Source organism: Microcaecilia unicolor, chromosome 11 (genome assembly GCF_901765095.1).
Source record: "Microcaecilia unicolor chromosome 11, aMicUni1.1, whole genome shotgun sequence".
Lineage (NCBI taxonomy): Eukaryota > Metazoa > Chordata > Amphibia > Gymnophiona > Siphonopidae > Microcaecilia > Microcaecilia unicolor.
In genome coordinates this window covers 195,741,301-195,756,018 of record NC_044041.1, presented here as the reverse complement: position 1 = coordinate 195,756,018, position 14,718 = coordinate 195,741,301, and the positions used below count along the sequence as shown (strand labels likewise).

At 46.5% G+C, this 14,718-nt stretch overlaps 1 protein-coding gene across 1 annotated transcript in view; it reads left to right on the top strand.

Moving 5' to 3' along the window:
* The first annotated feature begins 3,857 nt into the window (after positions 1-3,857).
* Positions 3,858-14,718, top strand: part of LDLRAP1 (low density lipoprotein receptor adaptor protein 1) — an 87,040-nt gene continuing 76,179 nt past the window's right edge. The window contains exon 1 of the mRNA XM_030219485.1: positions 3,858-4,051. Within this exon, the coding sequence (XP_030075345.1) occupies positions 3,967-4,051 (85 nt within the window). The 5' untranslated portion in view covers positions 3,858-3,966. The remainder of the gene's footprint in view (positions 4,052-14,718) is intronic.

The following is a 14,718-nucleotide window of genomic DNA, read 5'->3' as shown; positions in this document are numbered from 1 at the left end:
GGGTGCTGTGGGTGCTTGAGCACCCCCAATATTTTAACCCGCCGGTGCCGGAAGTTCCAGTTCTATCCCCAGCCAGCCACGACCTCTTCTTCTCCTCAACAGTCCTCCGTCCTCGCCTTCCTGCCGCCCAGAATTTAAAAGTCGTCTTACCTCGGGTCCCGGGCCGGCAGCAGTGAAAGGCGAGCAGGGGACCAGAGCTGAGAGAGAAGGGAAGGCTGAAGTGCCGAGCCTGCTCGCCTTTCACTGCTGCCGGCCCGGGACCCGAGGTAAGATGACTGTTAAATTCTGGGCGGCAGGAAGGCGAGGATGGAGGACTGTTGAGGGAGGTCGGGTTGGGCTGGGGTTGGGACTAGCACTTGGAAGAGAGGAGGGGGCCTGGGAGGAGAGGAGGGGGGCCTGCAACTCGGAGGAGAGGGGGGCTGAAAAGGGGCAGCTGGTGTTTGGGGTGAGTTACTGGACATGGAGGGGAGGGAGGAGAAATCGCTGGACATGGAAGAGAGGGCAGGGGAGAGATGAGACTTGTTAGACATGGATGGAGGGAGGGGAAGGCAAGGGAGGGAGGAGAATTCACTGGACATGGATGAGAGGGGAGGGTAGGGGAGAGAGGAGAATTGCTGGATATGAAAGGAGCAGAGGGCAGGGGAGAGAGGAGAATTGCTGGATATGAATGGAGGGGGGGAGAGAGGGAAGAAGGTGGGAAGAAGGGGAGAGAGGGGGGAGGGGGAAATGCACAACCTGTTAAAAGAAAAGCAAAACTTTCAGCACCCCCAATCATTTTGAAACGTTGGCTCCTATGCCTAGGACCACCTGCTTCACCTGCAATAAATGTGTTACTTCATTTCATTATTATTCTTCTCCTGGTGCCAGCTAAAGTGGTGCGTGCCTCTTCCACCTGCATTTCAAATAAGGTTACCAGATGGTTTCACATCCCTGGGATCAGACTGAGCCAGTCCTGGCTTGGCCCTGCCTCACTGCCTATGGTGACAGGGTGCTGAGCTCGATGGACCCTTGGTCTCTCCCAGCATGGCGATGCTTATGTACTTATGAGTTGTACTCTTGCGCTACTTAGAATGAAAGGTAAGTGGGTGCAGAGGGGCAAACCTGGTCCCACCCCCTTAGTAATTTCCTTAACCCTGCAGTGCCCTGAGAAGATCTCCAACACATTTTACAAAACTTATTTTATTCACCTCTAGATCAGCAAAGAGAAGGGGGGCAGCAGAGGAGACATATACCATAGTATACCAACCTCCCCTCCCCCCCCCCAAAAAAAAGTCAGCCAAATGACTCACAGAAGGTGATAAAGGTTAACTGAAAAGCAGTGTGTTTATGCCAAAATTCTGCAGGCTACGTAGGAGGACTGATGAAACGATGCACAATATTTTCTCGCTAGCTAAATTATTACTGTGGAATGCAGAACGTCCTGCTAAATTCCAGTGGGAGAGAGATTTGAGATCGTAAGGACCTGATTCATGAAGGCTTCTTTTATCCCATTAATTTCTTTGTCATAGTTATATTCCGGCTCTCCCTATAAACTACAAAGCAGCCTGCAATTAATAACATAAGGTATAAAGGACAGTAAATCATAACATTAAATAGACTGTGAGACAGTGGTATAACAGTGCACAGAAGTCTGGCCAACTGCATTAAGTGCAAAACTTTAGCACACCTTAAACAGAAGATAAAAACATTTATTAATAATGAGTGTGTGCTATATTCCATAAGATACAATTTATTCCTACAGCTCCTGTGCGCACTTCATTTCTGTTTTATGGCCATTGTCACTGTCACAGATTTGGCAGTGGAACCAGCTGTGGGGGTAACAGTGTAAGGTTGGAGGGGAGATGCTGAATGGGGGAAGGGGTGGAAGAATTAAAACTCATCTAGGACACTTAGGCCCTCATGATCAAAAGTCAACGCGAGCGCGCAAGCCCATTATCGCCGTTTTTGCGCATGCTTTTAACAACGTGGGATGATCAACGTGGTTACCGCCATAAACTGCAAGCGCGCCGGGCACTAGTGCACAGGACATTTAAACGTAGTCAATCTCATGTAAATGAGGTCATTTTCTATTCCTCCCGGATGATCGAAAACTAGCGCCTCATGAACAGAGTTGTTGAATGGCGCTATGCCGAAAAACAGCGCCACAGAATAACGCCAGGTCCTAGCTGGCGTTCTTGTGACGCTGGTCCCATCAACCCCCCCAAAAAAGGTCATTTCCTCTTCCTTCCTCCACGTGGGCCGGAAGTGCAAGCTGGAAAAATCAGAGCACGCGTTGTTCCGAGTGGGGGAGTAATTTGTTTGTACTGCTTTTGTCAACTTTTCTTTTTTTGCGATGTGTGATGGTGGTATATCAGTAGCGCTTGCCTGCTATCGCAGGGAAATGATAAATAAAAATACACGATTGTAAATTAAATTGTAAATAAAATACCCTAGAAAATAACAAAAAAATGCATAGCCACCTCGATCAACGGACAACTGATGTTTTACGACAAGCACCCCTACGCACATGCGTGCTGTTGTAGCCTAACGCATCTGATTAGCGCATCTGATTAGTGCGCATGTGTCCCGGCTGCTTAGCTTCATTTTACTACGCTGTCTACAGGGATTAGCGCCGCTACACCGCTTCATATTTTTGCCTGTATTAACTTCTGATCATGCCATATTGCTACACCATGCTACTACGGCGTTGGAACAGCGCTATTTCTAGAGTGCTATCTAAAATAGCGCCGGGGTTTGATCATGAGGGCCTTAGGGACCTTTTACTAAGCCATGTAAGCGTCTATGTATGCCCAATGTGTGCCAAAATAGAGTTACCGAGTGGCTCTTGCGGTAAGTTCATTTTTGCAGCGCATCCAATACGTGTGGCTGAAAAATAATTTTTATTTTTCGACGCACGTATCAGATGCATGCCAAGTAGCATTTGACGCGCATAGGTCATTACCGCCCGGTTACCGCATGAGACTTATCGCTAGGTCAATGGCCGGTGGTAAGGTCGCAGACCCAAAATGGACATGCCGCAATTTTGAGTTTTTCCCGCACATCCATTTTGGGTCCGAGACCTTACCACCGGCCTTTGACCTAGCGGTAAAGAACTTGGGCAGTAATGACCTATGTGCGTCAGATGCCAATTGGAACGCGTCCGCTACGCTCGCCAGAAAATAAATACTTTTCAGGCGTGTGTGGTGGACGCGCACCAAAATTGAAGTTACTGCAAGGGCCATGCGGTAACAGGGTGGTAACTCCAATTTGGCGTGCGTAGGCGCCTATGCGGCTTAGTAAAAAGGGCCCCAAATCGGTAATTTATAAGGTACCACCTGCCCCTGTCTACAAAGGTATTAGGCGCCCTAGGCAAATCTTCTGTCCTGTCCTTAACTTGTCCCCTCCCCCCACAATAACTTGTAGACACAGAAATCATCAGCATGGGGGTGGCCACAGCCCCACCGCTATTTTTCCCATGACATCCGCAATTAGAGAGCTTTAGGGTGGATCTGGAGACTAATTTTTTTTTGGTCTGTCCTACCCAAAAGATGTTTTGCTGTTTCTGCTTTTGGATCCTTTGCTTCCTCCTTCATGATCACGCCAACACCAGCCCTGTCGGAATAATCCGAGTGAATTAACTCTTTGAAAATTGCCCGCTGCTGGTGAAAAAGTACCTCTTGTTTTGCTCTGATAACAGCTGCTCTTTGCTCCCCATGGAGGCTGCCTAGACTTACCTAAAAGCCAGCCCCTGTCTCCTCCCTTTTCCCTGGTGCCCGGCGACTTTCTCTCGTAGAGCTCGCGCTGCCCCGCCCACCAGCCCCGGATTTGCATAAATATCCCCTCCCCCTCCACCACCACCGTTTAGCGTGTGGCCTGTCTGGGAGTGGAGAGACGGAAAAGTTTGTGAAGCAGTGGAAGGGGAGCGCAACCCACTACAGCCCCGGGGGCGGCCGTGGAAGAGGAGGATAATCACCCCCTCCCCCGGTCATGGACGCTCTGAAGTCTGCGGGGAGGGCCATCATCCGGAGCCCGAGCATTGCCAAGCAGTCGTGGGGCGCCGGCAGGCACAAGAGTAAGTTGTTGCCCGGGACTCGAGAGCAGCAAAGCCCGGATTCTTTACCCAGGAAGCCTTGTATTTATTATGCATTTATTTAAATAGCTTTTGCATATTCATGACCCAGGTGGTTTGAGCTGGTCGTTGCAATACTGTTCCTCTTGCACAATTAAACTTTGCATTTTGCAGGGCTTTGCTCCCTTCGTGTCCCTCCTCGCCCAGGTCACAGTCTTTCTCCCCCCCCCCCCCCCCCCCCACTGCGTCCTTGCAGTTAGTTTGCGCTTTTTTAATCTTTCTTGACTAAACCGACCCTCGTCCCACAGTCTTGAAGTTGGAAATACAAGGCCAGGCCCCACGGATGCAGACTTGATTGTGCTGACTCTGCACAACTTATCGTTCGTTGTTAAGCTGAGATCAGGGTCCTCCTCGCCGGCCAGTCCGTCCCTCTAAAGGAGTCTTGCGGAGCAGCGTGGGCCCCCCCCTAGGCAACCGCCTAGTGTAGTGTTAATCTAGCCCTGAGATCACAGCGGTGGTAACCCCGGTGTGTTAAGTACTCCGCCTGCTGCTGGGGAAGCGTTGGAGGAACAAACAAACCAAGCTGAGCAGTGTGGTGGGGTGAAAAATAGGGTCATGGTCTCTGTTGGCCGCCCACAGCTCTGCTACTTAAGGTTTAAAGCACGGGAACAGCCTTTCTCGGGAGCCCCCAGGCACCTCCTTTACCCCCGGGAGCTGCTTTATTGGTCATGATTTATTTCCTCTAGGCAACAGACCTGCTGGTTCCCAATATCTGTTTATCTAGTCAGGGACACTTTCTGCTGAACAAGCAAAGTTTTTAAGTCCTTTGATTTCCCAATCCTCCTTTTCGGTAACTTTTTTTTTTTTTTTTTTTTTAATTTTATTTTTAACTCGCCAGACAAGAAGCAGTGGTGGGAGGAATAAGGAGTGAGTTTGAGTTTAGTTGCTCTATATCACAATTTTAACATCTGGCTTTTGTTTTAGTTGGGTTTTTTTTTTTTTGCTGCTTAAAGTAACAGTATTGTTTTTGTCAACTCTTATTGTGGTGGTTTTGCTTCCTTTTTGGGCTTTATTCTCGCCAGAAAAGATTTCCTAGATCAACAACTCGAGGCTCGGGGAAATCAGGATTGAAATAGTAGTAATGTTGTTTCAGCTATATTTTTCAGGATAGAGCATTGCTTTTGCCTTGGTGTTGGCTTCGGATACTTTGATAACCAGTACAGTGACTACTAATGTTTTCTATAGTCACAAGGATTCTCCCCAATCCCTAAGGACTTACCTATTTATAAAGGAGGAGGGAGATTTTAATTCTAGAAAAGTGGTGGATCACTTAAGATTTTTGGCATGCTCCATTGACTGGTAGATCTATCTGAAGGCAGAACAAGCTGGCTGCCTAGTGAAGCGGACTTTTGGGGAAAGTTTTAGAGGGGAGATGCTTCTGCTTAAGTTGTAGTGAAAAGGGAGGCTTGGAAAAAAGACTTGCATAGTAACATAGTAGATGACGGCTGTTAGACCTGTATGGTCCATCCAGTCTGCCCAACAAGGTAAACTCATATGTGCTACTTTATGTATATACCTGACTTTGATTTGTATCTGCCATTTTCAGGGCACAGACCGTAGAAATCTGCCCAGCCCTAGCGCTGCCACCCAATCTCCGCTAAGCTTCTGAGGATCTATTTCTTCTGAACAGGATTCCTTTGTTTATCCCACGCGTTTTTGAATTCCGTTGCCGTTTTCATCTCCACCTTGAAGGGTTCAGGGCCTCAATATTCAAAAGCCCACGGTAGGGCTTAAACGATGGGGCTTTGGGAGTTCAGCCAAGTCACAAATGTTTGTGTATAGTAGGATCAGATTCTGCAGGCGGGCTTCTGCGTCTGAGCTGCCAAAAGCGGGGAAGCTTGCTGTGGTGAGTCTCGGGCCACAGTGACCTGTCGCTGTTGGGACATCTGTACATTTTGCCCGTTTCGGAAGGGGATGACTTGCTAGTTGTCTGCTCCAAATAAAACAATCAAATCTCCTGATTTCTCCCTTTCTCCTTTTTGCCAGCACAAAAAAATTTACCATGCCGTACAGGTCAGGGCCTGCGAAGAACAATAAGTGATTTTAGCCCTCTGTAGACCAGCGCCAAATCCCCTGGGGCAGAACACCGTTCATGCATGCAGTGTATCCCGTAGACTTCCAAAGTACACAGTTAATGTAAGGAATGTGAGATTCTAAATCAGTTTCCGTCGTACACGTATCAATTTCCTGTTTCACTCTAGTGTCTTTCCATAAGATGTTTCTACTACTATTTATCACTTCTATAGCGCTACAAGGCATACGCAGCGCTGTACACATACACAAAAAGACAGTCCCTGCTCAAAGAGCTTACAATCTAAAAATGGAATGTTGCTAGTGGAATAGCAACATTCCATGTAGAATCTCAAACAGTAGCAACAGAATCTCCAATAGTAGCAACATTCCATGTAGAATCTCAAGTAATAGCAACATTCCAGAATCTCAAATAGTAACAACATTCCATGTTCCACTGCACTAACCACTAGACTACTCCTCCACTAGCAACATTCCATGTGCAAGCCTGCCCTTGCAGATCTGCAACGCAGCCGCGCAGGCGTCTTTCTGTGAGTCTGATGTCCTGCACGTACGTGCAGGACGTCGGACTCACAGAAACAGAAGCCTGCGCGGCCGCGTTGCTGACCTGCAAGGGCAGGCTTCTACATTACTACTACTACTTATCACTTCTATAGCGCTACAAGGCATACGCAGCGCTGTACGGCATACGCAGCGCTGTACACCATACACAAAAAAACAGTCCCTGCTCAAAGAGCTTACAATCTAGATAAGACAGGTAAACAGACAGAACAATTAAGGGTAAGGGAATAAAGAGGTGAGGATAAAAGGACAGGGCAAGTGAGTAGAGGTTAGGAGTCAAAGGCAGTGGTAAAGAAGTGGGCTTTAAGTTTGGACTTGAAAACGGCCAAAGACGGGGCTAGACGCACAGGCTCGGGAAGTCTATCGCAGGCGTGGGGTGCAGCAAGACAAAACGAACGGAGTCTAGAATTAGCAGTAGAGGAGAAGGGGACGGATAAGAGAGATTTATCAACAGAACGGAGTACCCGGGGGGGGGGGGGGGGGGGGGGCATAGGGAAAGACGAGAGTGGAGAAGTACTGGGGAGCGGCAGAGTGAATACACTTATAGGTCAATAAGAGAAGCTTGAACTGACTACGGAAACGGATAGGGAGCCAGTGAAGTGACTTAAGGAGGGGGCTTAATGCTAAGTTTACTCGCGTGAGCTTGGATGGCCCAGCAAGCTTTTCTAAATGGTTGATGGCCGGATGTAGATGGTTGTTCGCACAAGACTATGCTGAGCTGCTCTTAACAGATTGTGCAATGAAACCGTGAGTCCTGCTGCCTCCGTGTTTCTGTAGCACTAGTGCACAGCCACCTCAGCTTCTCAGACAAGGCTAGAACCGGTCTGATTACTTTGCAGTGATGCAGTTAAACCCTGTAGCTCATCTTTGCTAATCAGAGTAGCAACTGTGGTGTGAAACTATGCAGGAAGTGGTTTTCCTTGTGTTATGATTGCAATAGCTTTTGTTCTCTCTTATTTTGTAAATACTGGGCCTTGCTGTGCTGCATCAGGTCAGGATGGTAGAATGTGCATCGGAAATGACGGTGAAGGAATAAATGTGCCCCAGACTTTTGGTAGCTGTTAACTGCTGTATCTTGTAACATTTTATTTAAAAGCATAATGATAATTTATGGTATACTAGTAAAAAAGGCCTGTTTCTTAATGCAATGAAACGGGCACTAGCAATGTAATGAGTTCCTGCCATTAATGTTTCCACGGTTGTATTCTGAATATAATTGTTGTTTACATGTGTAAGATTTCTTTTATATACAATATTTTTTGTGTAAACTGGGTTACAATGTGGTAAAAGTTTTCCTTGTTCAGGCCCTTTAATCAGTTGTTAAAACAATCACATCAGAAGAGCTCCTTACTCGTGAGAATGCAACATACAGTTGCCCATGTGAGAGCCTGAGAGTGACTGTGTGTTTTACAGACAGTGTAAGAGAGAGATACACAGAGTAATTGTGTGTGTGTGTGTGATGTCTGTGTGTGTGAGTGGCAAAGTGATTAAATGTTTGTCTTCACTTCCGTTCTGTGCACTTGTCTCCACTGATGTTCGTACCTCCCTGTATATGATTGTTTGTTAGAGATTCAATCCACTCCACTTCCCTCCTCCAAGTTCCGTTCTGTCTGATTGGTTCTTCGTTGACAGTGAGAGCCAATGAAACACTGAACTACAGACTTACGAACCCTACAGTGCCACAGAGTCAGCTTCAGAATGTTGGAGGTGCTTTTTATTATATAGGATATAACTGCAGCTTGTTCTATGTGGGGCTTAGTATTTAAGGATATCCTTGTTTGCTTGCTGAGAACATACAGTGACACTTCCTAGGCAAACTATAAAAACTGGACTGGCTCACTGTAGGGAGCGTCGTACATTTCCTGCAGTTGGTGAGGTAAAATCAAGTATTAATAAATTTGAAACTTATGCAGGTGCGCAGCATGGTTTATCCAGATCATTCCTTTTTTTTCTCTCTTTCGCCTCCTGGCTGCCATTTGGTTTTGTGTGTTGAGTTTTTTTTTTTTTTTTTGTTTAATTTTTTATTTTGCTCACACCTTTTTTCAGCAGTAGCTCAAGGTGAGTTACATTCAGGTACATAAGTGATGCCACACTGGGAAAAGACTAAAGGTCCATCGAGCCCAACATCTTGTCCACAACAGCGGCCAATCCAGGCCAAGGGCACCTGGTGAGCTTCCCAAACGTACAAACATTCTATACATGTTGTTCCTGGAATTGTGGATTTTTCCCAAGTCCATTTAGTAGTGGTTTATGGACTTGTCCTTTAGGAAACCGTCTAGCCCCTTTTTAAACTCTGCTAAGCTAACCGCCTTCACCACTTTCTCCGGCAACGAATTCGAGTTTAATTATGCGTTGGGTGAAGAAAATTTTTCTATGATTTGTTTTAAATTTACTACACTGTAGTTTCATCGCATGCCCCCTAGTCCTAGTGTTTTTGGAAAGCGTGAACAGACACTTCACATCCACCTGTTCCACTCCACTCAATATTTTATAAATACCTCTATCAGGTACACTGGATATTTCTCTGTCCCAGGAGGTTCTCACAATCTAAGTTTGTACCTGAGGCAATGGAGGGTTAAGTGACTTGCCCAAGATCACAAGGAGCAGCCGTGGGATTTGAACCGGCCACCTCTTGATGTCAAGACTGGTGCTTTAACCAGTAGGCTACTCAACTCCTGTTCTCCTGGTGGGAGTGGACATGGCCTGCTGGTTGTCGCACTGCGCTGACCACCAGCAAAGCCAGGTTCAAGACTTGCTGCAGCTCCTTGTGATCTTAGGCGAGTCACTTAACCCTCCTTTTCCTCTGGTACAAAATTTAAATTGAGCCCCGTCTGGGGATAAGCGGCTACTACTGAAAAGGTGTGAGCTAAATCCGGAATAAATAAAATGCAGTCGAAGAGGTGACGGACAGAATGTGACTTATATTCGAGTAGGAAATACTGAATTGCTTTGTTTGCTGCATGTCCTTTAATGTGTCACTTGGGAACAATATTGTAGCGTTATCAGGGTCTGACATTACACTACAAATGCATCAGACCTGATAGCTGGATTTAGCAAGTGATGTTGGTCCATTAGAGACCTCATACTTTGTTTGGTGGACGGTATTGTCACCAGGTCACTTTTTTGCTCCAGTGATACTTTTTTAATTGAACAACTTTCAATATACAGTTGCGCCAATACGGAACACTAACCTGGGCAAATGCAGAGAAGTCTGAATGAATCTGGGTGGAGGACACTGGCACAGAACATTAAAATGAATGGTTATTAGAGCTATTCAGCCCTAATGCAGAGCAGTACACAGGTGACTTTAAGGTGTGTGCAATGCTGGAACTTAGACACCAGTCCTGCGAAGGTGTAGAAGGGGTCAGTTCATTCTTCTGGCGTTTTGTCCTCAGACCCTACTGCAGATCTTTTTCTTATGCTTGCAGTAAATTAAGAGGAGGCTAAGGAGGAGGTGGCCATTGTGCATAGGCATTGCAGAAATTTTAGCAAGGCTGATCGTTATGCCATAAAATATTCCTGCAAATGCACAGATTTCTGATGCTCATTTTGCACAGCTCTAGCGGCCGGCATGAATTCTGCATGCTTGGAGCTTACTGTATCGGCCGTGCGGTCACCTTAGCACGTGACTGGACCGTGTGTCCGCCTGCACGGGCCCACTGTTAGGAATACATTTGGGTCCCTTAGCTAAGCTACAAATAAAATCTCAAACCTTTTCACTGTCAGCTCAGGCAAGTTGCATTCAAGAGGTAAGAGTAGGTATTTAGCTAGTGCGGAAGGCTTAGGTCTTGGTCATCAAGAGCATGAGGTGATTTGACCCAGGGTTACAAGATCTAAGCTTTAACCTCTTGGTTCTCAGCCTATTGCTGCTGTAATCACTAGCCCCTTAATTCTGTAAAAATGTAGGCTTTGTACACAGTTTTACGCATCTAATTTCTAGAATAAGGGTCAGTTGTGCACACAACTTAAAATAGCTGTTAATTGGAGTCAACAGCCAATTGGCTTTAATTGGTGTTGGTGCTAATTCATACCAATTTAGCAGTCGACCTGCAACTGCCCTCAGTTGCTGTTCTAGAAGTTGTCCATGATAGAATTAGCAAGCACAGCTTCTAGGGGGTGTGAATGTGGGAGGGGCATAGGCAGGTCAGGATTCTGCTTCCTAACTAAGTTAGGCAAGAAATTGTGGACTTGCGTTAGTAGGTCTGTGTAAAGGGCTTTGAATGTTGTTGCAAAAACCACAGAAAGGTGGTATATCGAGTCCCATTCCTTCCTCCTCCCCTTTCAACTTGACTATATCAGCATCATACTTGACCAACCACAGATTGGCAGTTTCTGATGTTCAGTTCCAAAGACAGAATTTCCCCTTCAGACTTTGAAAAATGGCCTTGGGATGTCTAGTGCTCTAAAGTTCAGTAGCATCCTCGGTATTGGATATTGTCCCCTTGGTGGGCTTGTGCTTGGTGTACCAGTGTTCCCTTTTGCATTGTGATTTCAGCATGGGAACCTAAGTCAGTGATCAGACCCTTACCTAAAAACAACTTTAGCTTGGGAATGTGGAGGAGGCAGGCCACTGTGTAAGGCAGCCGGGCGCCATGCCACCTTGCCCTGCCACACCCCCCCCCCTCCACGCACGTGGTTCTCATATTACAGAAACAGTAAGGATTCCATAGGACATCACTGCACCTGGAACGAGGGGGCCACTGGGAAAGTTCTGCAATCCTCATAGGTGGCTTTGAGGCACAGAACCCCCATTGTGTCCCCCAACCCACCTATCCCAGAACATGACCTGAGAATAGCAGTCGTCATGGCAGGGGTACCTGAGCCACAATGGGCTTGAGAGGGGTGCCCTACTTGCAGGGCCAGTGGTACACCTTGAACAATGCACGGCCTACACTTGAGCCAGCTTGGATGTGGGATGAGGTCCACCTTGCTTTATGGTAGTGTTGTCCCCCCATACACACACACACTTTCCTAATACTCAACATGGGGAATAGACCTGCTGGATTGCATGGTGGGCCTACATGGTAATTAACAAAATGTGCCAGGTGGCTCAGGTACTGGGCTCACTTCCTTGCGTGTTGTATCAATAAAGCTGCAGCCTAACGTCTTTTACCAATAAAATTGTGTGGCTGGTCAGCCCTTTTGGGGCGAAGCTAGTCTGTCACCTTTTGGGGCAGGCAGGAGAAGGAAGGGGAAGGTCACTGCTGCCTATGTTACAATTTTGGTTCCCAGTGCCTGCTCTGTGACCCCAGTAAGCTGCACAGCCTGCTCTGTTCCCCCTGGGGACTCATGACTCTCCCCTTCCATCAGGTATGGTATTGCTAAGTGAATTTAGAAACACTTCAGGCAGGCATAAAAATAGAGCCATGTCCCCTTGTGACTCTCATCCATTGGATGTGCAGTAATTATTCGGCTTGAGGTAAGGAGTTGCTTCAACCACTGACTTCTAATTTCAGCCTAAAATGCTAGGGAGGGGTATGTGCTGGGAACTACGATCTTGTAAATGTTGTCTGGCAGGATGTTTGTTAAATTTCTAAAAGCTGCGGGGATTTATCCTCACTAAAGTAGCTCTGGTGAACTGATCTTTCTTGAATCCAAGTAAAATGACCTATAGGAAGTGAGACTGTGGGAAACCAAAGGGAGGAAAGCAGGCAAGGCCTTGGGTGTGTCCAGAACTGTTCATTCACTTTTCTCGCTTACATAAGTGTTGCCATACTGGGACAGACCGAAGGCCCATCAAGCCCAGTATCCGGTTTCCAACAGTGGCCAATCCAGGTCACAAGTACCTGGCAAGATCCCAAAGCATTTTATGCTGCTGTGATGAACAGTGTCAAAAGCGATGAATAGGTAAGGATGATGATAGAATAGAGACCTTTGGATTTGGCCAGGAACAGGTCATTGGAGACTTTAGCAAGCACTGTTTCAGTTGAATGAAGAGGGCGAAAGCCAGATTGGAGTGGGTCAAGAACAAGAGCATGAGATGAGAGAAAGTCAAGACAGCGGCGGTGAACGGTGCGTTCAAGTAACTTGGAAAGGAAGGGGAGGAGGGAGATGGGTCGATAGTTGGAAGGACAGGTAGGGTCAAGTGAAGGCTTCTTCAGGAGCGGTGTGACCACAGCATGTTTGAAGGCATCAGGAACGGTCGCAGTGGAAAGAGAGAGATTTGAGGATATGACAGATAAAAGGGGGTGAGAGTAGGAGAGTTGGTGTTAAGAAGGTGGGTAGGAATGGGATCAGAGGCCAGTGCCTCATACTTTGGGGGAGTGAGGCAGACTTGGGCTTAGCTTTGCTTGTTGTAGACTTGGTAATGGAGCTTAGGTTGCCATTTGACGTTGTGTAATCTGCAGCGCTGGGAAAAAATGATTGTTTTCCGTAATTATAACGTCCTTAAGACACACTTGCAGTATTCAGGCATTGTCGGTACAAGACTGCCAGGCCACACAAGCTGTTTTCCACATTCTTTTACTGCCTTAGAGCGGCAACCTTGCCAGACTCAAGTTCTGACTTTAATTGGGCACGGTGCTTTCATGCTTGATAGTTGTCTGCTTTTAATTTTCAATAAACAGTATTTACATTCTTACTTCAAAGGAGCTTATGCAGAAGAGTAAATTGCTGTAGCATGAGATGATTTTCCCTGCCCCCAGCATGGCATCAGGTGACTGGCGTCACCAGGTATTCAGCTAATTACAGTAATTGTGACTATTTGCAGACTACAGACTGCCATCTGCCCTGTGCAACCTGACCTAGATTTTCTTTCTTACTAGCTGACCTGTTGCTCAGGTTACACAGCTCATGTGTGTGCTGTTTTTGAAGGGATGCTAGCAAGATACCGCTCATAAATATGCAAAAATTTACATTCAGTGGTACAAGCCATTTGTATGTCTTGCTTAAAAGCACGGCACTGCTAGGAGGAGAAATTGCATTTGAGGCCCTTTAACGAGCCCTGTTTTGTTGGCCTGTTATCTTGACAGTACTTTCACAATTCTTGTATTACTTGGCCATGCCGTACATAGCTAGTCATGATTTACTCCTAATTTATCATTTTGTAACTTGAAAAACCTGTTTGCTTACTGGAGAATGTTGTGACATGGGGGGAATGAGGTTTTGTAAGCCACCACAATATAAATGGCAACACACCTGGTGACATCACCTAAAGTGTGTTGCCTACTGTTGATACAGAGCACCTTGGGGTGCAATTTTATTCTAGCAATTCAAGACTCAACTTAGTCTTCCATTGTGAGACATTAACTGCAGTAGGGAAGGGGGTGGGGATTTCATATCCACTGACCTTGAATGTAGCTGGTATTTGCCCTTGACTGAAGGGGCAGGACAAGGACTATAAAATCGTGTTAGATGTGAAGCCAATGTTGTTTGTGTACATGAGCAGGCTTAATTAGTATATCGTTCTCCAGAACTTGGATAGTGACCTGCCACCACCAGACCAAAAGTATGACCAGGTCTTCAGTGGCCGTTTTGGGAGCTGTTTTCAGTTCTAGAAATTGCTAGAGCAGAGGTTCTCTCCACTCAAACCTTGGGACACACCAAGCCAGTCGAGCTTTCAGGTTACTCTCGGTATGCATGGGACTTGTCTACAATGAAAAAGGTGTATGCATGCGTATTATGGATATCTCTTAAAAGCAGACTGGCTTCTTGGTGTGCCCTGAGGATTGGGTGGAGAACCCCCCCCCCCCCCCCCCGCTCTAGAGATCAAAGGATGTGCGCTCCCCCCCATTCTAAACAATTTTCAACTTGGGATAGAAAGTATGAACAGTTAAGCCTTTCCAAAGGCACAGTGGGCTGTTAGTGGATCCAGGATTAGCATTTGGCGTTCTGGCATTTCATCTGTTGGAAAATAGGTTTCAACTTTTCTTTTAAATAGGGGATCATCTTGAAACACTGCAGATCATAACATACCAGGCTATGATCTTTTTGGGAAGGATAGAGGGCCAAAGAGGTGGAGTGGCACTGTATGTGAGAAACAATATTGGAGTTGAAATGCATGAAACATAGGGAAAGGA